General features: G+C 41.3%; 1 protein-coding gene across 1 annotated transcript; it reads right to left on the bottom strand.

The window, feature by feature from the left end:
• Positions 1-1,345: 1,345 nt before the first annotated feature.
• Positions 1,346-27,492, bottom strand: ARMC10 (armadillo repeat containing 10). The gene is made up of 6 exons (XM_032402318.1): positions 27,043-27,492; positions 13,998-14,146; positions 11,112-11,246; positions 8,103-8,279; positions 3,255-3,326; positions 1,346-2,393 (listed from the first exon to the last, which is right to left on the bottom strand). Exons 1-6 carry the CDS (start codon positions 27,179-27,181, stop codon positions 2,142-2,144), a joined length of 924 nt encoding a protein of 307 aa, XP_032258209.1. The 5' UTR covers positions 27,182-27,492; the 3' UTR covers positions 1,346-2,141.
• Between the last annotated feature and the right edge of the window lie 40 nt (positions 27,493-27,532).

The following is a 27,532-nucleotide window of genomic DNA, read 5'->3' as shown; positions in this document are numbered from 1 at the left end:
CCTCTGCTCTGTGGAGCAGACCAAGTTCGTCTTACTTTGTCTTCTCCGTGAGTGGCTCTGACCTGATCTCTCATTCACGTATACCGTGTCACTGAGGGTCTCTGAGCACTTTGTTCTAGTTCCGCTTACTTGGGCCTGCAGTGTTTTCTAGGCCTGCTCGCGAGCTTTAATTTTTATTACCCTTCACCTTCTTTCTACGCTGACATTTTGTTCGCGAAGAACTACATGGAGCTTCATCTCTCCTTGTAGAATCGCGCTCGATTCACGTGGCTTCCATGTTTTCACTTAGCTACATTTTTTAAGGGTTTAAGTACAAAAGCAAAACCAAATTTTGAAAAATAAGCCAAATCCACTCTCTTGCCTCCATTCAGTCTAAGTATGGCGTAATGCCTTTCACTTGGTCTTCTCTGATCAGTTTCATTTTGCTCTTTTGATTAACCAGCAGCCATTGGAACCTGTGCGATTTTACTGACAAGTCCCTTTCTCCTGTGGTAAAGATGTTCCTCCTTGCCCAGAGCCGGGGGAGGGGATCACTCACTGCGGGAAATCTCACCCAGTAGAAGCCAAGATGTGCCCTGACCTACATAGATGAAGATCTATTTGTGCACTTTCACTTCGTAATCTTTTTAAGGTAGTTAAAAAGGACTCCCCCTTTTACTCTAGCATTTTGACATTTCAAACAACTCAACGCTCTGATCTCCAGGAAATGGGATTAGCTATTCAAACTAAAAACAGGGGAAGAGAAGAGAGATGGGGTTTTAGAATCCAATGCTGCTGAAGCCCATCAAAGCCAAATCCTACTTTCTAATTCTGTGCCCATTTTGACTATGTATTTTCATTAAATAAGGAGGCAGATTAAAAAATTCGTTAATAAGAAGTGTGCCTTTCAGGGAATTGCAAACTTATAGCCAGCATTTATCCATCAATGCTGTAGCCAGCTGGGAACGTCCGTGGTTTCACCTGAATACTGAATCCTTTTTCTACTGTAAAAATATTTCTTGCAAGTTTGATTTCTGTATCAGGCTAACCCTGCCTGTTTGAGGATTTGTGACTTCCTATGGAAATCCATGTATTTACAAATGAAATTTAACGTACTCGTACAGCTTTGCCTTAAATACCTGGAGTAGGAACGCCGCTGCTTGCATACTGATATATACCTAGTACTGAGCATGGTGATGGTGAGGAACTGGAATAAGACCTGGCTGAAATGAAATCTATTAATAGTATTTTTATTCCATAAGCTATTGTGACACTATAATGACTAAAATTTACAATGTATGAAAATCTCAGCTAAGTAGAATATGGATGAAAATTAATGAATAAAGTACTATCAAGAGAAAATGTGTATAACCTTGTTTTTTCCTTTTTATTTAAAAAAATTATAAAATTTATGCTGATGGTTAAAAAATTGAAATGCTAGAAGAAGGTATACATAGAAAAGTCCTTTCCTCAGTCCCACTCCCAGGAGTCTGGGTATCATTCTAGAAACTATTCTCTCGATAGAAGCGTAGTTTTCATTTAAAAAACACATCCACATTTTCTGGATGCCTTTCCACATGAGCATGTTCAGATTTCCTTGTTTCTTTTAAGATGAGATAGATAAACGGCTTTAACCAGTTGCCTACGGATGGACATTACGATCGACCCCAGCCCCCCACACGCTGCATCTTCACAGGCTGGCACACCCGCTGGGAGTGGGGAGGACGAGGATTAGATCTCTGGGAGCAGTACGGCTGGCCTGGCCGGTGGCCTCGAAGACTCACTAGCACAAGCACGAGGCCGTTCCTGCAGCAGCCCTGAACCAGCTAGCCAGTCACACATGAATGTTGTCTCAGACGGGCGCAAGGTCAGCTTACGTGTAAGGAAGGCAACTGTCCTGTCACGGCGAGGAAGTAAATGAAGTCTGTCACGGCGAGGAAGTAATTGAAGTCAACTCAGCAAATGGGAAAATGAAAAGAAATGGTGTTAGAACAAGCTCTTCTATTCATTTAAATCAATAAAATGGTTCAAAATAAACCGGAAGACCATGGCAGGGTCTAGCTGTGTTAATGATGAAATGTGCTATTTACTGTTTAGATTCATTCAGCAGCTGGACGAATTTCAGCTCCCTTAGTAAGAGGGAAGATGCAAACCGGGACCAATCAGAACTTGGGTAGGACTGTCACCTTTTCCTTCACATCCGCATCACGGTGTTCAGCTAAAGCTCTCATTTTCTGGGCACATTCTTCTCCATATAACAGGAAAAACAGGGAACCTTTAGGGAAAGTAGGCTGAATAGCTAAACAGCCTTCTTTTTCGAGGCAGTTATTTATATTCTGAGAGAGTGTAAGAACTCGAAGAAGAATCTCCTTTGCCACGTGGCCGTCATAAAGGGAAAGAAATGAGGAGTCCACCTGAAAGAGGAAACCGTGTTATTTTAATAATTTATGAAAACATTTTTCATGTATATTTTTACATTTTAAAACTATATTGAATACATTAAAAAAAAAAAACCTGGTCATAGAAAATTATCCCTAAAATTGTCTAACATCAATGTAAAAATCTTATGCACCCTTACACTTTATACTAATGGAAAAGAAGGTTTCACTGTTTTAGCTGAAAAATACTATTTTTTTGGAGTCCTAGAAGGTAGTCATTGGGAACAACTCCCATGCCCCTTTTAAGGTCCATCATCCAATCTTCCTGGGGGCTCCTCAATTCCCCAGACACGGCCTGCCCACTGTACCCTGTGGGGCCGGGGTGCAGGGAGGAGCGGGTCCCTCCCTTACAGGAGTGGAGGCCCGTTTGGTGTCCACACCACCTTTGCTTCCTTCAGAACACTTATCTCAGCTTTTAATTCTTGTGTTTGTTTGTTTTTGTTTCTCCTCATAAGCTGCATGAGTGTGCTCACTGGTGTGTCCTGGCCCTCGGCTCAGTGTGTGGCACGTCCTGGGGACTAGTGTTTCAGCACCCGTCAAGAGACATGTGAACACAACCTCGTCAAGGGGAAGAGATGCGGTCACATAAGTGTGCCCCAAAATGGACAGACAGAACAATTATGATTTATGGTTGTTAGGGAGGACCCTTCCAAAATGAGTTTTTCAAAGTAAAATTGGTTCATTACAGAAAATTTAGGAAATTCGTGTAGGCAAAAAACAAAAAAAACCCTGTGCTCCTCACAGATAATCTGTTAACATTTTGGGATAAATCTTTCTAGATCTGTCCAAATCTATATATATTTGTATACTTATAAAACAAATATGTCAGCTACTTACTTGGGCACCAAGTAGCCCGTCTGCCATGGCTGGATTTTCAGACAAATTCACAAGCAGTTTCAAAACCTGAACCTGAAAGAAGAATCCTACTGGTTTATTTCAGACCAGCGAGCACGGATTTGCTCTCCCCCGCACACCGTCCTCTCACTGCGTCCACATTTTAAAGTCCGGCCCGGGCTTCACCGTTGGGCTCCAATTCTCCACCCCACGGAGCCGTCTCCTCTACCACACTCCCGGAGCACTGCTCACACAGCAGAGTTATAGAAACTGTATTTTTCCATGTTAGGGAGAAGATGGTGACTGTCTCACTGTCTACCCGCCTCGCCCCCTAACTCAGGGTAATAGGCTTAACGTTATGTTACATAAATGATCTTTATTACAATTACCGGTAAGTGAAATATCTTTGGAACAAAAAAAGGAACCTCTCCAAGCCTGGTTTATTTCTATTTAAGGTATGAAGATCTTGGAACAGTTTGGTTACCAAGACTAGATAAACATATGGTCCTTTTCTTTTTAGTTAGGTTACTATGAACCTTTGAATTTTTTATGTGAAAAATGTTTTAAAATCCTTTAAATAGGCAATAATAATCGGCAAACAAATGTTAACTTAGAGCTGACGAGCTAAACTATCAGCATTCCTATCACTTATAACTGGTCAGTACTGTAGCCCCCCCTTATCATTCCAGGGGGATACATTCCAAGACCCCCAACACACGCCTAAAATCACGGATAACAGCGAACCCTATATATACGTTTTTTCCTATACATACATACCTATGCTAAAATTTAGAGATTATTCACAGTAAGAGATTAACAACAATAATAATAAAGAACAATTACAGTAATGTGTAGTAAGTTATATGAAAGCGGTCTCTCAAAGTATCTTTCCAGTTTTAGTATATATGCTGCTGAAGGGAGCACACTCTCTGAAGATATCTTATTGTTCTGTACTCTCCCTTCTTGTGATGTGAGATGATAAAATGCCTGTGACGAGGTGAAGGGAGGTGAAGGACAGGTGGTGTGACGCCGCATTGGGCTGCCCCGAGCCACTGACGGTAAGCCAGAAGGATCATCTGCGTCCCAACTGTGGCTGACAGCAGGTGACAAACTGTGGAAAGTGCAACCACAGATTGGGGGGTGGGGGTGGATAACTACTATAAAAACGACATTCAAATAGAATTCCTGTTTCAAGACACAGGTCATACAAAGCTATACTTTATACAAGAGACTTGAAGTTACACCAAGTGAGGAGCGGGGAGGGACAAATGTGCTACTAGACCTGGAAGGGAACCCAGATCTTTATTTTAGAAAACCTTTTTTTATGAAAAAGGCATTGTGTGTTTCCTGTAGAACATTTTTATTATTTATTTTTAAGTAGCCCCAACGTGGGCTTGAACTCACGACCCCGAGATCAAGACCTGAGCTGAGTTGGATACTTAACCAACTGAGCCGCCCAGGCACCTCTCCCTATAGAACATTTTTAAAAAGTGATTAGTACAAAGGAGAACGAAATTCACCCCTACTTCCATGACCAAAACCAATCACCAATATTAAGTTTTGTTATTTTCTTTCTGGTTTTTTTACACACCTATATACTCACACATTCCTTTGATCATGTTGTACATACTAACTTGTTAAGCAGGATAAAAGGCTTTGCTTAATTTATCAACTATTTAAAAAAATTTTATGAAATTAATACATGGTCATGATAAATTTCAAACCATGCAGAGGGGAACAAGGGTGAAAACAAAAGCCACCATCCTATCTGCCCATCCCACCCCCCCAGCAGAAACCCCTGGTAACGGTTTAGGCAGAGATCATGTTTTTCAAACATATTCTTTATGATTAGAGCCTCTTAAGGTAAGAGAGGAAAGACAACCTCCAACCGTTCGTGCGGATCTGGTCTAGTCTGACTGGCCGCCAGCAAAAAGAATAGGTGTTAGGAATAAACGCTTGTCTCCAATGTCAGTGAAGTTTGGATTAAGAACACAGACAAAGAGGTCTGAAACAGGAAGGTCCCAAACCTAGGACAGAAGTCTGGATGAAGTCAAAATCCACAAGGCCCCCTAGTGGCCAACGCGGGCAGGTTTATAACCAGGGAACAGTCACAGCAATAGTAATTATTCATCATAATTCAGTTAGAAGCCTGAATTAAAATTCCATGTTGCTATGCTCCGGAAGGGAGTGAAACATGGGAAAATAATTTACAGAGCACAACTGCAGATTAAAAAGCTGCAGGTATCCCCTGCTTTTTGAACGTTTGTGTCATGCCACCTCCCTTTTATAAAAGACCCACGTCACTGGTACCTGTTTCGATGAACCAAAAGAAATCCAAACAGGATTTTCATTTTTACAAAAAAAAAAAGAAAAAAAAACAGCATTGGGTGTTTGTTTGCAGCGAGCGATGGGGGGGGAGGGCAACACCCCCCCCCCGGAAGTACACTCAGCACGGCCGCATCAAGCAGCCAGATCTCTGAACTGTGTCGGTGAACATCGGTGCTTATCTTGATCTACTTGGTGCATCTGTTAGCAAGATATGTTCCGAGCTATCAGAAAAGTCTGAGAGAGGTTTGTTTTGGGGGGTGGGGGGGGTTCTGGGAACGCTCAAAGATGTCTCCATATAAACTACTGGTAAGCGCCGCCGCGCTTCCCGCCATTCTGGCTGAGGAAAGGTTCCATGGGACGCCCCACACCCGGGGAGCGGGGACACCGGGGTAGTGTTTTGGTTTGAACATGTTGAGTCCTCTCTTTCTCTTACCACATGTGCTGTGTCGTGGTGACTCCACGACATTTCCTTTAAGCCATTAGTTTTCTTTGCTCTCACTGCCGTTTTATTAACACAAGAATTATTTATGTTAATCTTCCATTATTTATATTTGGTTACGAATCAGTGTTGCGCCTAAAAGGTTGTTATAGTACGCTGAGATCTCTTATTAAAAATAAGATTTTTTTTTTTTTTAAGATTTCTAAAATTTATTTGACAGAGACAGCGAGAGAGGGAACACAAACAGGGGGAGTGGGAGAGGGAGAAGCAGGCTTCCCGCGGAGCAGGGAGCCCGACGTGGGGCTCGATCCCAGGACCCTGGGATCATGACCTGAGCTGAAGGCAGATGCTTAACAACCGAGCCACCAGGCGCCCCTAAAAATAAGATTTCTAAAAAGTCATTTTGGTGGTTATTTATTAAGAAAATATCTAAAACGGGTAGATTTTCTCACAAATGGATTACTGTCCAAAAGTTCATTTGCAACTTGGAACTTTACACTCATTTTTTATGGAGAAACAATGTTATAATTGGTGGTCAGGTTCCCAGACAGACCAAAAAAGCAAATTTTCTATCCCAGAAATGCCGTACCAGGCAACGGAATGGAAAAACAAAACAAAAAAAGAACATACTATTGTGGTGTGAGTCATCTTCTAAGAAGTCATAAAATATACTGAAACACAGACCGTGTCTGAGACAGATCCATATGGCCCCAAGGCCAGACTGGCCTGGCTCTGAACTCCTTGTTCCTCCTGAGGTTTTGGGTAAAGCAGCTGCAGACACAGGCCGAGGAGATCTGTCCTATATTTGTGATGCTATAAGGTAGAGGTAAGGGTTTCCCTGGGGCCTCAGAGGCTGGAAGTTACCTTGTTCCACTGGATAGAGAGATGTCGATGGGTGCATGCATTTTGGAAATTGCCTATGGATGGAGCATATTTCAAAAATATTGCTAATAAGATTATTACATTTAATTTTGAATGCCTTTGGGTACATCTTAGGCCAGATCCAGCTAACTCTGGCTACTGGAAATGTGGAAAGCCCAGAACAAATTTTAAAAGGGCTATAGTGAGGCTCTCCTGTAACCACATTTGGTAACCCCAGAAATAACCTCAGTGATGTTGAATATTTGGAGTGTGGTCCTTCTAAAATGCTCTGCGTTCTTCTCTCACCTGTGCCAGACAACACAGACCAATATAGTAAAACGCTGATGAATGACCAACCCAACTAATGAGAGCCTTTGATCAGTCTACCTTCTGTTTTTATGCTATTTCTTGAAAAATGGCACTTGAGAAAAATGCCCACTAATAGCAGAGGTTTACTCAAGTTACTTTCACGGGGTGTCTCCTGAGATCTGACTTAAGTAGGTCAATCTCTGTTGCCTCCTACATCTGCGTAACTGGTTAAAATCAAGCACCCAGGGGCGCCTGGGTAGCTCAGTCGTTAGGCGTCTGCCTTCGGCTCAGGTCACAATCCCAGGGTCCTGGGATCGAGCCCCACATCAGGCTCCCTGCTTAGCCAGGAGCCTGCCTCTCCCTCTCCCGCTGCCCATGCTTGTGTTCCCTCTCTAGCTGTCTCTCTCTGTCAAATAAATAAATAAAATCTTAAAAAAAAAAAAAAAGCACCCAGACATCCATTACTAACTTAAAAGTGGTTTTCAAAAGATTTTTTCTGCAAATGGCTAAATCAAATGTTTCTAACCTCGAGGTGAGCAAAAAACTCAACCAGCATTATCACTCAAAGACCCCTTTTAGTCAATTATGTATAATTAAACCTGGTGTGGAGGGGAAGCCAGCTACATCACTTTAGTAAAAGGTAAACTCATTTTCAGAAGAGCAAATGAATGCCAATCTATTGATAAGTGAAATAACACATTTTCACTAATTCATTTTCAAATTGATTACTGGGGGATAAAAATAATTTACTTTCTTGGGCTCACAAAAAGGCTTTTTTAAAAATGAACTTTAACTAAACGTGTGTTTTGAGGAATATCAACTTAAGGTGGGGGACTTAGAAATTCAATTCCAATCTTAATACGCTCGAGGCAGCAGCTCTCTGTACTCCCAAGCCCTGACGGCGTCATTCGTACCTTGGTACTTGCATTTCCGGTCAGCAGCACGTGGAACAGCTCTGTGATGTGCTTGCTAAGCACGTGCTGGTGGTCATTGGTAACCGTCATGTTGGTCAACAGTCTCAGCCCAGCCAGCTGTACTGCAGAGTCCAGGGGCCCAGAGAGGACATCCTTGCAGACCTGACTGATGTAAACCTAGACGTGGGGGGAAAAAGTGAGCATCTTAGAATCTCCAAAGGTTTGTCTATGACACAGTAACTTCTCTGCACAGCGGGGGAGGACAGTTAGGGGGAGGCTGGCTCCTCAAAAAAGATGGCATTTCTATCCCGCCCTCAAATTTTGGTGTTTTTTTTTTTTTTTAAAGCTACCTTTGTTAATGCCAGGCAATGTGCAAGCATTTTACAAATATATCTCACTTACTCCGGAAGACGCCTCTAATGCGGTGGGTGTTATTAATGGCCATTTTGCAGACAAGGACAAGTCCTCAAGGAACTCGGATCCCCGCCCCGTATCAAGCCAGCTGGTGGGGGAGCAATGTCCAACTCCAGAGACCCTGCTCTCAACACCAGGGGGCTCTCAACTGTTGGGGGCCTCCCAGCTCAGTCTTCCTTTCTGTGTCAACTGCTTTGGACCCACGAGTATAGAGGAGGAAGACCTGTGTGGCCATTCTGCATCGCGGTAAGTACCTTAACAACAGGGTCGAGGAGCTGCATCATGTCAGAATAGGGGGATCAAAGTGAAATAGAATTTTTCTCTAGAGTTAGTTCTATCAAAAGTAAGCAGAGGCAAAACGATCTTTGGCCCAATTTTCTCATTTACCCAGGTGTATGTATATGATCTGGGCCTTCCTGACGCTGGTGAGCTCCATGGGCAAAACGTAATGCAATGCCCGCAAGACTCCTGTTTCACACACGACAGAACGAAACCCACTGTGATGGAAACTTTTCTGAAACTGTTTTCTATTTCTGGCCAGGATCTTTCCAGCTTGGAAAAACTATGTCTCACAGATAATTACTATTCACCTAACTAAAAACTCCACCCAAAATTCTAACTGATTAAGAAAAAGTTCCTAATATAAAATGCTAAGAAATGACCAACTGTCCCATAGGCCAGTATTAAGTTTTAGAAAAAATCCAAAAGTATCCATGTTGCCACAGAAACTAGAGTAATGGCAGTAAAGCAAAGAGAGAATAAATTTTTAATCTTGGTTCAGAGCTAAATGACATTTACGAGCCACCTGGTTCTCTTTGGCCACAATTTCATCACACATCTGTCCTTCAAAAAAAAAAATGCCATTTCCTCAGCTCTTTATAAATCATATATTTTCATAAGATGCTGATGCCTTTCAAAGCATTTCCTAAAATGTGTTGAGCATTTAGATCCTTATTATCTTTGAGTCTTTTCACCAGTTCACGTTTAGCAACAAGATCACCAAGTGGACCAGCTCAGTTATTTCTGGGGCTGTGCCTACCTCCCCTTGCTCTGCTTTCTCTTGGAATTCCCTCCTTCCCCAATTCTGCTTGTAGAATCGTTAGACATTCCTTTTTTTTTTTTTTTAAAGATTTTATTTATTCGGGAGAGGGAGGGAGGGAGAGAAGGAGGAGCAGAGGGAGAGGGACAAGCAGACCCCGTGCTGAGCAGGGAGCCTGACGGGTGCTCCATCCCAGGACCCCGGGACCATGACCTGAGCCGAAACCAAAAGTCAGATGCCCCAAAACCTTAGACATTCTTTAGAGCCAAGCTGTACTCAACCTTTTACAAAACTTTTGGATGAGATCTCTCCTTTCTATGTACTCAACAATGTTTTACATTTTTCCTTAAAGTACTTCATCATGTTCTACCTTGCATTACACCTTGCCTTTTCTCTCCTTCTAGCTTTCTTAAAACAAGAGTTAATCATGTTCGCTTCTAAACTCTGTACCACAGAGCAGAAGCTCAATAAATGTTGAAATAACATAAGTTCCTAATTTATTTTATTTATCTGCTGATATTATCAGACTCTGGCCAGGTTCCTTCATCACAGTTGGATTAAAGTGAATCCCAAATTCAAAAGCCCAATGCAGCTCTTACTGGCTGGTTCAGATTCCTCTTTCCTCTGCCTTATTCTCCATAAAAAATGGGCAGAGGACCTAAATAGATATTTTTTCCAAGAAGACCTACAAATGGTCAATAGGTACATGAAAAGATGCTCAACATCACTCATCATTAGGGAAATCCAAGTAAAAACCACAATAAGATATCACCTCACACCTGTTAGAATGGCTACTGTCAAAAAGACAACAAGGGCTGGTGAGGATGTGGCAAAAACGAATCCTTGTGCTCTGCTGGTGGGAATGTAAATTGGCACAGCCATTATGGAACACAGTATGGAGGTTCCTCGAAAAATTAAAAATACAAACTACCATATGATCCAGCAACTCCAGTTCTGGGTTATTCATCTGAAGACCTTGAGAAGAATAATTTGGAAAGCTATACGCACCCCCCATGTTCACTGCAGCATTACTCATAATAGCCAAGACACAAGAACAACCTGTATTGACAGATGAACGAATAAAGCAAATGTGGTCTGTGTATATAATGGAAAACTATTCAGCCATAAAAAGGAAGGAAATCCTGCCATTAGCAACAAATGGATGGACCTTCAGGGCATTACCCTAAGTGAAATAAGACAGAGAAAGACAGATACTGGAGATATCTCTTATATGTGTAATCTAAAAAAGCCGAACTCACAGAAACAAGAGTGTGGCATGGTAGCTTTCAGGGGTGGAGGGATACATGAAATGGGGAGATCTGCTCACAAGGTACAAACTTCTAGTTATAAGATGAATAAGTTCCGGGATCTAATGTACAGTAGGATGACCACACTGTATTATATACTTGAAAGGTGCTAAGAGAATAGATCGTAAATGTTCTCACCATGTAGACAAAAAGGGTAATTATGTGAGGTGATGGAGGTCTCAGCTAACCCGGTGGTTGTTTTCTCTCATTTATAGAAAACTGAGTCATTTGCAATTTCAGATAACTTACCTTTATCTTGACTTGATTGTCAACATTCACACTCAGGTTATTCAATGCATTTAAAGCTTTCTCTTTAATACTGTGGTTGGGATTGTTGATTTTGCTTCCAATGATTGGAATACCACCCAATTCACGAATAATGACCTAAGAGGGGAAAAAAACAGGACCATCACTTCAATACATACTCCCTTCATCAAATTTTTTGCATCCACAAATACAAATAAAAATTAATGACTCTTTGGAAATACCTTTCCTATGCACAATCTGTAATTCTTATTTTAAAAAATTGCTTTCTGTAATTTTAAAGGTAAAGAAAATAGATTGAAAATAAATTAAGATATATAATTTTTTTTTTTTTTAAAGATTTTATTTATTTATTTGACAGAGACACAGCGAGAGAGGGAACACAAGCAGGGGGAGTGGGAGAGGGAGAAGCAGGCTTCCCGCTGAGCAGGGAGCCTGATGCGGGGCTCGATTCCAGGACCCTGGGATCATGACCTGAGCCAAAGGCAGACGCTTAATGACTGAGCCACCCAGGCACCCCAAGATATATAATTGTTTAAAAACTATAGCTTGGGGATCTACAATGATTTGTAGAGCTACTGAAATGATCTCAAAGCAATTTATGAACAAATTATTTTACTTGGAAATACTTTTCTATTACAGACACATTTGGAAAAGTGTTATGATTTAGGATACCAAATTAACATTTTGCTAAAATGTATTCTTTGGAATACAAATCCTTCAAGATGTTAACAGACGTTCCATTAAGACAAGGGAGGTTCTGTGGTTATGTAGGTAAGTCTGAGAAACTCTGGGTGTAAGTGCAGACACTTCTTTATTGTGGAGCAGTCACATGTTCATGAGTGCTGGGAATCTCCAAGAGGGGAGCACTGAATAGAGTATTTCCATAAACTGTACACAAAAAAAGAGGGTCATTTCTCAGTGGGAGGGTGGATGTAGGGGGAAGAACCTTTCAACATCTTGAAGAATTAGAGTTCTACACAATTTGTGAAATGATGCCCAAATTTTCAAAGAAAAAATAATCCGGGGAATTTTCACAATCGGTTGCAACACTATGCTATTCTGCGCCTTTGGCCCCAACTGAACGACACATTAACTGCTTCAATTCGTACAAGAGAAATAAGCTGAGAATTACTCCTGTCAGGACAAAACATGCCCTTCTATGAGAAAAAGAATGAAAGAGTATCCTGGCATCATCCACTTTTTACCAACAGCCCCAAACCCTACTCTACCGTCAAGAGTGGGCTCAGCACTGGGACAAAAAAAGAAACTCCCTATGCAATCCCAGGTTCTTCCTAAGGATTTGTGATTACTAGAAAACAGTTTTTTTTTTTTTTTTTTAAACTATCCCATTAAGGGGCACCTGGGTGGCTCAGTTGTTAAGCGGCTGCCTTTGGCTCAGGTCATGATCCCGGGGTCCTGGGATTGAGCCCTGCATCAGGCTCCCTGCTCCGCGGGAAGCCTGCTTCTCCCTCTCCCACTCCCCCTGCTTGTGTTCCCTCTCTTGCTGTGTCTCCCTCTGTCAAATAAGTAAAATCTTAAAAAAAACCCAAAACTATCCTATTAAGGCAGATCAAGGCACTATAATTTATGACGAGGGACACTGACTCCCATTGCCCAGGAAAGTGCTTGTTCAACCAGTGACCATGGATCCATTATCCCTACAGTTTGTTTCAGAGGATCTAAAACGATGGCATCAGAAACAGCTCCAATTAGTCACCATCTGTTGTTTTTGTTTGCGTGGCACCTCTCCCCACTGGGGCAGACAGAGCACCTCCTCTATCCCATCTAGTCCCCGATGGGGCTGCTGGCTGAATGTGCTCCCATCCATCCCTGCTGTTCGGCTGTGCGATGCTCCCGTGAGCTCGGGGTGCCTTAGCACCGCACCTGATCCTGGCCGAGCAACTCCACCATTTGGATCATGAGCCACAGGGATGAAGGCTTTGGAGACCAGGGGCTTTCTTTCCATCCCGGTGATGAAAACCTCTTTGTGGCCAGACGGACAAAAAAAAGCCCAATACACAAAAAAGGAGCAAGGCTAAGCAGAGCCAAAAGATGGAGGGAGGGAGAGCTCTGATCGTGCTCTCTGTAACCTTAAACTGTTTTCATTTGTGCCTGAGCCAGGGCCATTGTTGGATGTCCAAGTTAATGGAGCTCAGTATTTTCCCTTTTGGGTTTAAAATAATTTAAGTTGGGTTCTGTCACTTGCAACGGAAAGAATATGGGTAATCAACAAATATCCTTTAAATCTCAAGAGCTTTACAGTAAACCTTGCCATGCTGGAAAATACTTGACTGAAATAGAGTATAAATTCAACATAATTTTGTTTTCATGACAAAGTCAACGAAAGGCATCAGCTGAAAATCATTACAATTTTTTTTTTTTTTAAACTCTTTCTCCATGGGGAGAAGGAAGCATTCAAATTAAGTGCTTTAGACTGGTGTTAAATCTCTCCTGGTAGAAGTTGTTTACACTGGTTAGCGGCTGTCAATGACCCATGGCCCCCATGCATCAGAACCCCCCTGCCCAAGACCTACATACGATGGAAAGCATGTTCTTCAATGTTAGATGCTTTCACTGTTCTCCTGCAACACTACTGACTTTTAAATAATTTAAAAGGCCACGCAATGCTAAGTGGAGTAGATCACACTTATCACAAATGTGACCAATTCCTAGGGATCTAGAATCCCAGGAACACGAATGTCACTATTCGGCCTTGCTTTTCAGAAATAAACACTATGCTGTAAGTACACATCCCCACACTGTCCAGATGAGGAGAGTGAGGCTCCGGGATTAAATGCCTCATCAGAGTCACAATTAACTGCTAGTGTGTAAGACTGGGAGGCACCCATTGTGAGACGAGGTACTTACTTGGTTAGCTGAAAAGGCTGCATTGTTACCCAGAGTGACCAAAGCTCTTTCAGTAATGACAGGATCATCAACTGACTCAAGCAGGGAGAGGAGTTTCTGGAGCTGGTCAACGTTTAGGACATCATCATATGAGCCATTGGTTAAGTCTTCTGCAGAAGAACAAAGTTATTTAAAATCAGTATGAGATTAAAAAAATTTTTTTTAAGAGAGAGCACACAAGTGCGTGAACAGGGGTAGAGGGCCAGCGGGGAGGGGCAGAGGGAGAGAGAATCTTAAGCAGGCTCCACGTCCGGCATGAGCCTGACACGGGCCTCAATCACATGACCCTGGGATCATGACCTGAGCTAAGATCCAGTCCGACCCTTAACTGACTGAGTCACCCAGGTGCCCCTAAAAAAATTTTTTTTTAATTTAGAAGACTTTATTTATATGAGAGAGAGAAAGCGAGCGAGCGCAAGCAGGGGGAGGCACAGAGGGAGAGGGAGAAGCCGACTCCTTGCTGAGTGTGGAGCCTGATGTGGGGTTCCATCGAAGGACCCTGGGATCATGACCTGAGCTGAAGTCAGACGCTTAACCAATGAGCCACCCAGGCGCCCCTAAAAGTTTTTTTTAAACAATACTGAATGCACACTCTGATGCCAGGCACAGTTTTAAGCACTTCATGTGCTTTATCTAGTTTAATCTTCAAGTAACCTTTGGAAGAAGATACTATTATAATTCTCAATTTATAGATGGGAAACTGAAGCTTATAGACATTAAGAAATTAGCCAGTGGGCGCACCTAGGGGGCTCAGTTGGTTAAGCATTCGCTCAAGTCTTGATCTCAGGGTGGTGAGTTCAAGCCCCGTGTTGGGCTTCACACTCAGCATGGAGCCTACTTTTAAAAAAAAAAAAAAAGGAAATGAGCCAATGGTCACTCGGTATTTCTTAGTAAGGCACCGCATGCCAGAGCATTTTCTGTTTCTTCTTTTAAAAAACCAGGTACTTGTATCCAATGGAACACTTGCCTAGAGGCATAGGTTACTTAAGGAAAAGGATTTACATTAAGCAGACCTTTTCTTTCTTTCTTTTTTTAAAGATTTTTATTTATTTATTTGACAGAGAGAGAGACAGCGAGAGAGGGAACACAAGCAGGGGGAGTGGGAGAGGGAGAAGCAGGCTTCCCGCTGAGCAGGGAGCCTGATGCGGGGCTCGATCCCAGGACTCTGGGATCATGACCTGAGCCGCTTAACCAACTAAGCCACCGAGGAGCCCTGTACCTCTTCTTTCTAAAAATACATACCAAATTATTAAAGGTGATTATCTCTGGGCACTGGATTATGAATGACTTATTTTCTACCCCATGCTTATGAGCACTTTGATTTTTTTTTTTTAAATACATTCTACTCCTGTAATGAAAATAATTAAGTATATTGTTTAAAGATGAATCACAGAAAAATATGATGAAGGGGTCAAGTACAGATTGTGGGAAACAATAAGTGATATGATGTCCTGAGAAAGCCAAATGAGAAACCTGTTAGGAAAATCTAAAAGCCAAGAAACCAGCAGTTCCTCACTCCCAAGTTTTATAATTAGGACCTCTGGACTCGGCTTTTACTCCTGAATCCATTACCTGCCTCATTTGCACTTTGTAACACAGGATTTCACCCCCAAAATATTTGAAAAGTGAAAGAATGACAAAAACAGATTTTTAGAAAGGAAAGAATTTGGGGGTTCATCCAAACTTCTCTTTTTACACACCAGGAAACTGAAGCTAGGACTGTTTAAAGATTAACCTGAAGCCACACAGGTACTTAGTAGCAAAAACCAGAGAAATTAAAATACAAAGTGCAGGGAAGTCATTCAGTTTCTTTTGGGGTCTCAACTTTCTCATCTATTAAAAAAGGGGGGGTTGATCTAAGACTCTAACTGGTTCCAAAGGTGCACCTCTGAAGTTGTGTGATTTTGTACACACAAACGTGGCAGAAAACAAAAAGCCTGATTAAAAAGTGGGCAGAACACTTGAATAGACATTTTCCAAAAGTATATATCCAGATGGCCCACAGGCACATGGAAAGATGCTCATCACCCATCATCAAGGAAATGCAAATCAAAACCATAGTGAGATATCACCTCACACCTGTCAGGCTGGCCATTATCAAAAACACAAATAATAACAAGAGTTGGTGGGGATGTGGAGGAAAGAGAACCCTTGTGCACTGTTGGTGGAAATGCAAACTGGTGCAGCCACTAGGGAAAACAGTATGGAGGTTCTTCAAAAAATTAAAAATACAACTACCCTATGATCCAGCAATTCCACTCCTGGGTTTTTATCTGAAGAAAATGAAAACATTAATTTGAACAGAGATATATGCACCCCTTTCTTGCAGCATTATTTATAAGAGCCAAGAAGTGGAAGCAACCCAAGTGTCCACTGACAGATGAATGAGTAAAGAAGTGGTGTACAATGGAATATTTAGCCATAAAAAATATTGAAATTTTTGTCATTTGCAACAACATGGATGGACCTTGAAGGTACTAAGCTAAGTAAAAAGAGAGAAAGACAAATACCATATGATTTCACTCATATGTAGAATCTAAAAAACAAAATAAAAAACAGAAACAGACTCATAGATACAAGAAACTGCTGGTTACCAGACGTGGGAGGGATTTGGGGGCAGATGAAACAGGTGAAGGGGATTAAGAGGTACAAACTTCCAGTTATAAAAGAAAAAAATCATGGGAATGTATAGTACAGCATAGGAAAGGTGACTCAATAATATTGTAATAACTTTGTATGATGACAGATGGTAACTAGACTTATGGGGATCACTTTATAATGTATAAAATATCAGGAAAAAAGTTTTTATCAGAAATAATAATATTCAGTGGCACCTGGGTGGCTCAGTTGGTTAAGTGTCTGCCTACCGCTCAGGTCATGATCCTGGGGTCCTGGGATCAAACTCCCCCTGCTCAACAGGGAGTTTACTTCTCCCTCTCCCTCTGTGTGCTCTCTCTCTCAATAAATAATTCTTAAAAAAAAAGAAATAATAGTAATCAAATGCCTTTTTATTATGAGGTCATCATGTGTTTTCACTTTTAATCTATTAATGCTGTAAGTTACATTAATATATTTCCCAATATGAATCTTCCTTGCACGTCCATTTGGCCATGGTATATTACTACTTTAATACCCTGGTGGATTTGATTTGCTAATATTTTATTGAGAATCATTATATCTTATTCATAAATGAGACAGATTAATAGTTTTTTCATGCTATCCTTGTCAGGTTTTGATATCAGGTTGTTAAATGAATCAGTTTGAGACTATTTCCATCTTTTTCAATGCTCTCGAACAGTCTAGGCAGTATAGGAATTACAAATTTCTTAAAGTTGAAGACTAAAAAAAGATCACCCAGTTCTGGTTCAAGATGGTGACACAGGAAGATCCTTAACTGACCTCCTCACACCGACACACTGAATCTGTAGCTACATAGAGTAATTCCCTCTGAAAGAAATCCAGAATTGAGAAAAAACCCATACTAAAACTGATAGTACAGGATGAAACACAATCTTGCCATAAACACCACCCCTGGTGCGGCAACACACAACCAGGAGGGAACTCAAAACTCCCAGCGTCTCCCTGAGGAGCAAAGGCTTTGGACCCCACATCCTGTCCTCCAACTTTTAAGACTTCTAGCTGAGATACGGGCTTCCAAAACATCAGGCTTTGAAAGCCAACGAAACCTGCATCGGTGACACCCACCAGACTACAGCAAGTTAAGAGGCAGTTTTTAGAGGGCTTGCACCTACTAACCACGGCTTAACCCTGGGGGCCAGCAGAGGCAGTAAGTACGCTGAAACCAGTCTTCCCATCGAAGAGGCCTATTTGCTTATCTTAGTAACTATAAGGCAGTTGGAAGGGCAGGCTTCTATTTTAACAAACGTCAAGGGGCTGACAGCAATACTCTCCAGAGATGGGGGGCTGGATGGTCCCATCTTTGCACTCTCCCCATGCCTCGCTGCAGGTTGCTGGTATCTCCCAGAAAGGAGCCTGCGCACATGTCCGGCACTGTGGTTTTTGTGGTTGCTGCCCACGAGATGCCCCCTTGACCACCTGGCTCTAGAGGCCAGCAGGGCTTGTGTTCACAGTTTCAGTGGGATGGTAGCAAACAAAGAAATAGTTCACAACTAGCTATCACCCCAGGGCTCAGTACAGAAGGATCAGACAAACGCCCATCTCTGTCTTCCACTGACAGGTGTATGTCCACAGTATAAAAGCTGCTACCTGAAGGTCTGGCTTCCAATCAGCCTGTATCTAAGCACTGAATGAGATCCTCCCCTTTGGGACACTGACAGGTCTTGGCACACGCTCAACTACCGTGAGCTATTAAGAACAGGCTACTTGGACAATCACAAAGTTGGGATAGACAACCAAGAGTTGAATAATAAGGTTCATCTCCTACATGAGACCATTCCTTTAAGATTGGGACAGAAAATGTAAGAAAGTACCAAGCAGAAGTCACAGAGCTGAAGAATACAATAACTGGACTTAAAACAACAAAAACAAAAACAAACTACTAGAGGGATTCAACAACAGACTAGATGAAGCAGAAGAATAGATCAGACTAGATGAAGCAGAAGAATAGATCAGTGAACTCAAAGATAGGGCAGGAGAACGCATTCAATCAGAGCAAGGAAAAAAAGTGAAGATAGCTTATGGGACCTATGGGATAACATCAACTTGACCAACCCTCACATTATAGGGGTCCTGGAAGGAGAAAAGAGAGGGAAGGGGGTAGAAAACTTATTTGAAGAAATAATGGCTGAAAACTTCTCTAACCTGGGGAAGGAAACTGACATCCAGATCCAGGAAGCAGAGTTTCAAATAAGAGGAACCCAAAGACAGCCATAGCAAGACACATTATAATTAAAACGTCAGTTAAAGACACTGAGAAAATCTTAAAAGCAACAAGAGAAAAATAACTTATTACATACAATAAGACTATGAGCAGATTTTTTAGCCAAAACTTTGCAGGCCAGAAGGGAGTGTCATGGTATATTCAGAGTGCTGAAAGAAAAAAAACTGTCACCCAAGAACATTCTAACTGGCAAAGCTGTCCTTCATAAATGAAGGACAAAGAATTTTCCAGACAAGCAAAAGCTAAAGGAGTTCAACACCAATAGCCTGGCCTTACATGAATTTGTTAAAGGAATTTCTTGAAACTGAAACAAAAGGGCAATAATTAGTAACAGGAAAACATATACAAGTATAAGCCTCACTAGTAAAGATAAATACATAATTAGGGGTGCCTGGGTGGCTCAGTCAGTTAAATGTCTGCCTTCAGCTCAGATCATGATCTCAGGGTCCTGGGATGGAGCCCCACGTGACTCCCTCCTTGGTGGAGAGCCTGTTTCTCCCTCTCCCTCTGCCTGCCACTCTGCCTATTTGTGCTCTCTCTCTGTCAAATAAATAAAAATCTTAAAAAAAAGAATACATAATTAAATTCTGAATAATGTGATGGTGGTGGGTAAATCACTTTTTTATAAATCCAGTATAAAAGCTAAAAAACATAGTAAAAATAACTATCAGTGCTACAATTTGTTAAGGGATACATTAGACAAAAAGATGTAAATTGTGATATCAGAAACATAAAACGTGTGTATATGGGGGGGGGGGAGTAAAAATGTAGAGCTTTAGAATGCATTCAAACTTTGGTTATTATCAACTTAAAACAGACTGTTATAAGATGTTTTATGTAAGCCTCATGGTAACCACAAAGTGATACGGTAGATAAAGAAACATTAAAGGGAAAGGAATCTAAACACCACTACAGAAAATCATCACATCACAAGAGAGCAAGAGAAGAAAGGAACAAAGGAATTACAAAACAGCTACAAAGCTATTAACAAAATGGCAATAAGTCCATACCTACTGAAAATTATTTTAAATGTAAATGGACTAAATTCTCCAATCAAAAGGTCTAGAGAGGCTGAATGGATAAAAAAGACAAGACCCAATTCACATTCTGATTCTGGTCACCCATTATAACACATGGTGAGTTTTTCCACAGCATCAAGCAATTCTTGGACACCAGCTGGTTCTACAATTCCACTCAATTCTGACACTATCTACCTGCATCAAAACCTCCCACAGGTTACAGGCTCAGTTCTCAAAGACTGCCCCCCACCACCACTTCAGATGCCAGGGGCAAGCCCAAGTTGTCACTGGGGCTTCTGATCAACTGGGTATATAGATCAGAGATTTCACCAACCCCCAACCTGGGTCCAATTAATTTGCTAGAGCAGCTCAGAGAACTCAGAGAAAATTTTACTTACTAGGTTTATTACCCTCTAATTTTAGTATATTTTCTGCTGAAGCGAGCACAGTTTAATACCCTCTAATCACAAGTTTGGCTCCCCTGGCAACAAGACCCCATCCTTAGGGTGCTGTTCAAGTCACCATTAACATAACAAAAGATACTTTTATAGCTCACAAAAGATACTTTTATAGCTCACGGCACTTAGGAAATTCTGAGGGTTTTAGGAGCTTTGTGCTACAAATGGGGATGAAGAATAAATATATATTTCTTATTCAAAATCACAATATTGCACTAATTATATGCTCTCAAGAGACTCACTTCAGCTTTATGGATACACACAAAGACTGAAAATGAAGGGAGGGAAAAAGATATTCCATGCAAATGGAAAGCAAATGGAAACTATAAAAAAAGCTGGGGTAGCTACACTTTTAGTAGACAAAATAGATTTTAAAGATTGTAATAAGAGACAAAGGAGATAATTATATAATTATAAAAGGATCAATCTAATATAACATTTGTAAATATGTATGTACCCAACACCTAAATATATAAAGTAAATATAATCAGACCTAAAGGGAGAAATAGACTTCCAGTATAATAGTAGGAAACTTCAGTACTCTACTTTCATCAATGGATAGGTCACCCAGACAGAAAATCGATAAGGAAACATTGGACACGTTAGACCAGATGAACTTAACAGACATTTATGGAACATTCTATTCAAAAGCAGAATAGAGGGCACCTGGGTGGCTCAGTTGGTTAAGTGTCTGCCTTCAGCTCAGGTCATGATCCCCGGGTCCTGGGATTGAGCCCCACATCAGGCTCCCTGCTCTGCAGGAAGCCTGCTTCTCCCTCTCCTACTCCCCCTGCTTGTGTTCCCTCTCTCGCTGTGTCTCTGTCTGTCAAATAAATAAATAAAATCTTAAAAAAAAAAAAAAAAAAGGCAGAATAGATGTTCTTCTTAAGCACACATGGAACATTCTCCAGGATAAATCATATGGTAGGCCACAAAGTAAGTCTTAATAAATTTAAGAAGACTGAAATAGTATCATACATCTTTTTCAACTATAAGGTAGTGAACTAGAAATAAACTACAAGAAGAAAAATGGAAAATTCACAAACATATGGAGATTAAACATGCTACTGAAAAATTAGTGAGTCAAAGAAGAAATCAAAAGAGAAATAAAAAAATACTGAGACAAATGAAAATAGAAATACAACATACCAAAACTTATGGAATGAAGCAAAAACAGTTCTAAGAGGGAAGTACACAGTGCTAAATGCTTACATTAATAAGAAAGATTTCAAATAAACAACCTAACTTTACACCTCAAGGACCCATAAAAAGAACAAAGCCCAAAGTTAGAAGGAAGGAAATAACAAAGATCAGAGCAGAAATAAATGAAATAGAGAGTAGGAAGACAATAGAAAGATCAATGAAACTAAGAACTGGTTTACTGAAAAGATGAACAAAATAGGCAAACCATTAGCTACACTTACCAAGAAAAAAGAGAGGACTCAATGAAATGAGAAATGAAAAAGGAGACATTATAATTGGTACCACAAAAATACAAAGGATCATAAGAGAGTATTAGGAACAATTATATGCGAACAAATTGGGCAATCCAGAAGAAATGGAAAAATTCCTAGAAATACATAACCTACAAAGACTGAATTGAAGAAATGAAAAATCTGATCAAATTACTAGTAAGGAGATTGGATCAGTAATCAAAAATCTCCCAACAGACAAAAGTCCAAGACCACACGGCTTCACTAATGAATTCTACCAAATTCTTCAAAGAATACCAATCCTCAAACTCTTCCTAAAAACAGAAGAGGAGGGAACACTTCTAAACCCATTTTACAAAGCCAGTATTACCCTGATACCAAAATCAGACAAGGACACCACAAGAAAGAAAATTACAGGCCAAAATCCATGATGAATACAGATGTAAAAAGCCTCAACAAAATATTAGCAAACAATACATTAAAAAGATCATACATCATGATCAAGTGGAATGTATCCTTGGAATGCAAAGATGGCCCAATAGCTGCCAGTTGATCAGGATGATACACCATAGTAACAAAATGAAGGATAAAAATCATATGATCATCTCAGCAGATGCAGAAAAAGCATTTAACAATATCCAACATTCATTCATGATAAAAACTCTCAACTAAAAGGGTACAGAGGGAATGTACCTCAACATAACAAAGGCCATATAGGACAAACCCACAGCTAACAAACTCAATGGTTAAAGACTGAGAGCTTTTCCTCTAACATCAAGAACAAGAGGGGCGCCTGGGTGGCTCAGTCGTTAAGCGTCTGCCTTCAGCTCAGGTCATGATCCCAGGGTCCTGGGATCGAGCCCCACATCGGGCTCCCTGCTCTGCAGGAAGCCTGCTTCTCTCTCCCTCTTCCACTCCCCCTGCTTGTGTTCCCTCTCTCGATGTGTCTCTCTCTGTCAAATAAATAAATAAAATCTAAAAAAAAAAAAAACCAACAAGATAAGGATGTCCACTCTCACCACTTTTATTCAACACAGTACCGGAAGTCTTGGCTAGGGCAATTAGGCAAGAAAAAGAGATAAAAGGCATCCAAGTCAGAAAGGAAAAAGTAAAACTATTTGCAGGTGACATTATATTATATAGAGAAATCCCTCAAGACTCCACCAAAAAGCTGAGAATACACAGGTTCAGCAAAATTGCAGGATACAAATTCAATACAAGAAAATGAGTTGCATTTCTATACACTAATAACAAACTATCAGAAGGAGAGATTAAGAAAACAACTCCATTTACAATTACACCAAAGAGAACAAAATACCTAGGAATTAATTTAACCAAGGAGGTATACAGACCTGTAGATTGAAAACTGTAAGACACTGATGAAAGAAATTGAAGAAGACACAAATAAATGGGAAGTTATTCATGCTCACGGACTGGAAGAATTAATATTATTAAAATGTCCATATTACCCAAAGCAATTTACAGATCCAATGCAATCCCTACCAAAATTCCAATGGCATTTTCACAGAAATAGAACAATCCTAAAATTTGTATGGAATCATAAAAGACCCCAAATGGCCAAAGCAGTCTTGAGAACAAAGCTGGAGGCACTGTGCGCCCTGCTTCCAAAATACATTACAAAGCTATAGTCACCAAAACTGTATGGTATTGGCATAAAAACAGACACAGAGATCAATGGAACAGAACAGCCCAGAAATAAACCTATGCATCTATGGTCATTTAATTTATGACAAAGCAGCCAAAGAAATACAACGGGGAAAAGACAGTCTCTTCAGTGAATGGTGCTGGGAAAACTGGACAGCCACATGTCAAAAGATGAAACTGGACCACTATTTTACATCATACACAAAAATCAACTCATAATAAAGTCCTGACCATAAGACTTCAAACCATCAAACTCCCAGGAGAACACATAGGCAGTAAGCAACTTGACATAGGTCTTTGCATGATTTTTTAGATTTGACACCAAGACCAAAAGCAACAAAAATAAACAAGTGGACTGTATCAAATTTAAAAACTTCTGCACAGCGAAGGAAACCATCAATAAAATGAAAAGGCAACCTATGGAATGGGAGAAAATATCCCCAAGTCATATATCTGATAAGCAGTTAATATCCAAAATATATAAAGAACTCATGCAACTCAACAGAAAAAAATCCAAATAATTAAAAAAAAAAAAAAAAAAAGCGAGGATCTGAATAGCCATTTTTTTCTGAACACATATAAATGGCCAACAGATACATGAACGTGCTCAACATCAGTAATCACCAGGGAAATGCAAATCAAAACCACAATAAGGTATCACCTCACACCTGTTAGAATGGCCAGTATTAAAGAGAGAGGAAAAAACCCAAGAAACCCCAAAGAGAAGAGATAACAAGTGTTGGTGAGGATGTAAAGAAAAGGGAACCCTGGTGCACTGTTGGTGGGAATGTAAATTGGTGTAGCCACTATGGAACACAGCTTGGAGGTTCCTCAAAAAATTAAGAATAGACCTACCACACAATCTAGCAATTCCACTTCTGGGAATTTATTTGAAGAAAATGAAATCACTATCTTGAAAAGACATATGCATCCCCATGTTCACTGCAGCATTATTTATAACAGCAAGACAGAGAAACAACCTCAGTGTCCACTGATGGATGAATGGATAAAGAAAATATGGTCTATATATATATATGGAATATTGAAATAGTGGAGTATTAGTCATAAAAAAGAAGGAAATCCTGCCATTTGCAACAACCTGCGTGAACTCTGAGGGCATTATTCTAAGTGAAACAAGTCAGGAAAGAAAAGCAAATACTAAATAATCTCACTTATATGTTGAATCTAAAAAAGAAGAAAAAATCGAATTCATAAATACAAACAGATTGACTGGGGTTGCCAGAGGCAGGCGAAGGGGGAGTGTAAAACGGATGAAGGTGGTGAGAAGTACAAACTTAAAGATAAATACATCTTAGGGAAGCAATGGACAGCTTGCTGACTACAGTTAGCAAGCAATACTGTATTGTATACTTGAAAGTTGCCGAGAGTAAATCTTAAAAGTTCTCATCACAACAACAAAAAAATCTATAACTATGTGAGGTGAGAGATGTCAACTAAACTTACTGTCGTGATCATTCTGCAATATGTACAAATACAAATACCTGAATCAAATATATCAAATTGAACCAAATATATAAACATTATATATATTCGATATCCAATGTATACATATATCAAATCATTATATTGTATACCTATCACTAACGTAATATTATATATCAATTATATCTCAGTTAAAACAAAAAACATCATCTTCTTAAATCTAAGGATGATGCTGAAAAAATGGGTGCTTGTCAAGTCCTCAAAGATAAAGGTATGTAGCTTCAGGAAGAAGGGACCATGAGCAACTTACTTTGTAAGCTGCCTGACCTAAGATAATGGTGACTTTGGAAACGGGTAAAATTAAGTTTAAAAGTAAGACTTTGTCAGTGTTCACCAGGTTGAGTCAGTGTAAGTGAGAAGGTATCTGAATCCAGAAATCTCTCACACAAAGACAACAAATTAGGCTTTGTAAGTGAGGGTAAATAAAAATCTTTTTTTGAAAATTGCTTTTTCCTTTGTGCCAAAAGGGAAACAGACCTTCTCCCTACTGTTTTCTCCGAGTATCTCCTTGAGTAAACTTGTACAGTTGACCCTCGAACAATGCAGGGTTTAGGGGTGCCAACCCCAGAGCAGTTGAAAATCCATGTATAACTTTGGACTCCCCTAAACTTAACTACTAATAACCTGCCATTAACTGGAAGCCTTACTGAAAACAGTCAGTTAACACATATTTTGTATGTTATATGTCTTATATACTGTATTCTTACAATAAAATAAGCTAGAGAAAATGTTAAGAAAATCATAAGGAAAATACATTTACAGAACTGTACATATTACTGAAAAAAGATCTCCACGTAAGTAAACCTGCGCAGTTCAAGAGTCAGCCATAACTGTAAATCCTTTGTCTCTTCGATATAAATGAATATGTTTTTAAAAGCTAAGTAACCCTCTTGCCAGTTTACAACACAAGAAAGTCTTTCTTAGGAGCTTTAGGGTCACCTGTTTGAAATGTAAACATCAAGAAAGAGGGAGCCCAGATCTCTGAGTTTAGCGTTGGCACCTGGCTCTGTGTTGTAACCACCTGCTTATCATAAAGATGCTAAGAAGTCTTATTTTTCCTTTGGATAAAGGCAATTAGCTAACACAAATAGCCACCTCAATTACCAGTGAATTTAGGATAAACTACGTGTAAATGGTGCTCGATCAAGCCCTTTCTTAAGGACAAGTTACTGTTTTTCTTGAGAACATGCAGGTAATATGAAATAGATTTTATCTGCCTAGGTACATAAAGGGGTGAGAATTCTGTCTTTTCAATCCTATTAGCTGATTGCCTGGGATGGGCACAGCAATCTAGTTTCATGCTCATTCAACAATAAAACTTTAGTTCTTTTCTATATTTGTAGAGAGGAGTTTCTTGGTTGGCAAGAGATTTTTTAAATTATTTCTGTAACAGCGTCCATGACCTGAACTTTCCCTCCAGAACATCCAGCAAATCCTCAGAATCCTGAAGGCATCAATCGACTTTTGGACAGCAACCTAACCATACACTTCTTGGCCAGGACGGTACCCCCTTCCCCATGCAGACAACTGTTTCAAATAGATATGTACAACGGTGTCTGTTATCTCCAGGATCTCTCTGCAACTTTGTATATGAACCACAGTGACTTCTCCCAGGGCAACCTCATGCAGTTTCATCCACCGCTCCAGGCCCCGTAACACCCAGGCCACGGTAGGCGGAATCCCTTTGGTAACACAAAGGCCGGGAGCAAGCTTTAACGTGAGGGGCAACTGACATGCTTTTGAGAAACCCAACCAATCCTCCACTGTGACGCCGCACTCAGGCAGGAAAATTTGGGCAACTTTTCATCCCGGGATTTTGAACTAAGTGGAGGCAGGGGGCAGCTCAGAAGACCACACGCACCCAATCAAGTGGATGATCCGTCCTCGGCACCTGGGCTTCTCGACCTGGCCACGCTCACGAGCCTCCCTCCCTCCCCGGGTTCGGCTTCTTTGGCCGCGAGCACGGGAGAGCCACGAGCGCCTGCTGTCTTCAACCTTCACCCCAGGGATAACACCCAGCCCCGGTCCGCGGTCCCCGGCCACCTGCCGGGCACCCCGTGGCCTCACCTGCGGAGCGCGAGGGGCGCAGCCGAAGCCCGCGGCCGCCTTGCCGCTGGCCCCGCGTCAGCTTGTAAATGCAGTAGCAGGCGCCGGCCCCGAGGACCAGGCCCGCCGCCGCCCAGCCCACCGCCCGGGCGCCGCCCATGTTGCCGCTGGGGCCGGGGCGCAGCGCGGGGCCTGGCGCGGGAGGCTCCGGACGAAGCGGCTCCCGCCGCCACCCGAGCGCTAGCCCGCGGAGGAGAAAGGAAATGGGGTCTGAGCTCCGCCTCCCGGAAACGGCCCTGCTAAGATAGTAAAACCGCCCACTGCGGCCCCCGAGCGTCCCGGCAGCTTGGCAGAGGCGGGGCGGGGGGCAGGACTACGTGAAGAGCCGCAGGGACTACAAGCCCCGCGGGCACACATCGGTGGCTGCCGCCGCCGCCCGGAAGCGGACTTCCTCTCGCTTCCGCCGGGGCCGGGGCCCACCTTCCTCCCGCCTCCCTGCCGGCTGCCCCGG

The sequence above is a fragment of the Phoca vitulina genome, unplaced genomic scaffold, assembly GCF_004348235.1.
Source record: "Phoca vitulina isolate PV1807 unplaced genomic scaffold, GSC_HSeal_1.0 scaffold4, whole genome shotgun sequence".
Taxonomy (NCBI): Eukaryota; Metazoa; Chordata; class Mammalia; order Carnivora; family Phocidae; genus Phoca; species Phoca vitulina.
Note: the sequence above shows the minus strand (reverse complement) of the source record. Positions and strands in the feature narration are given on the sequence as shown.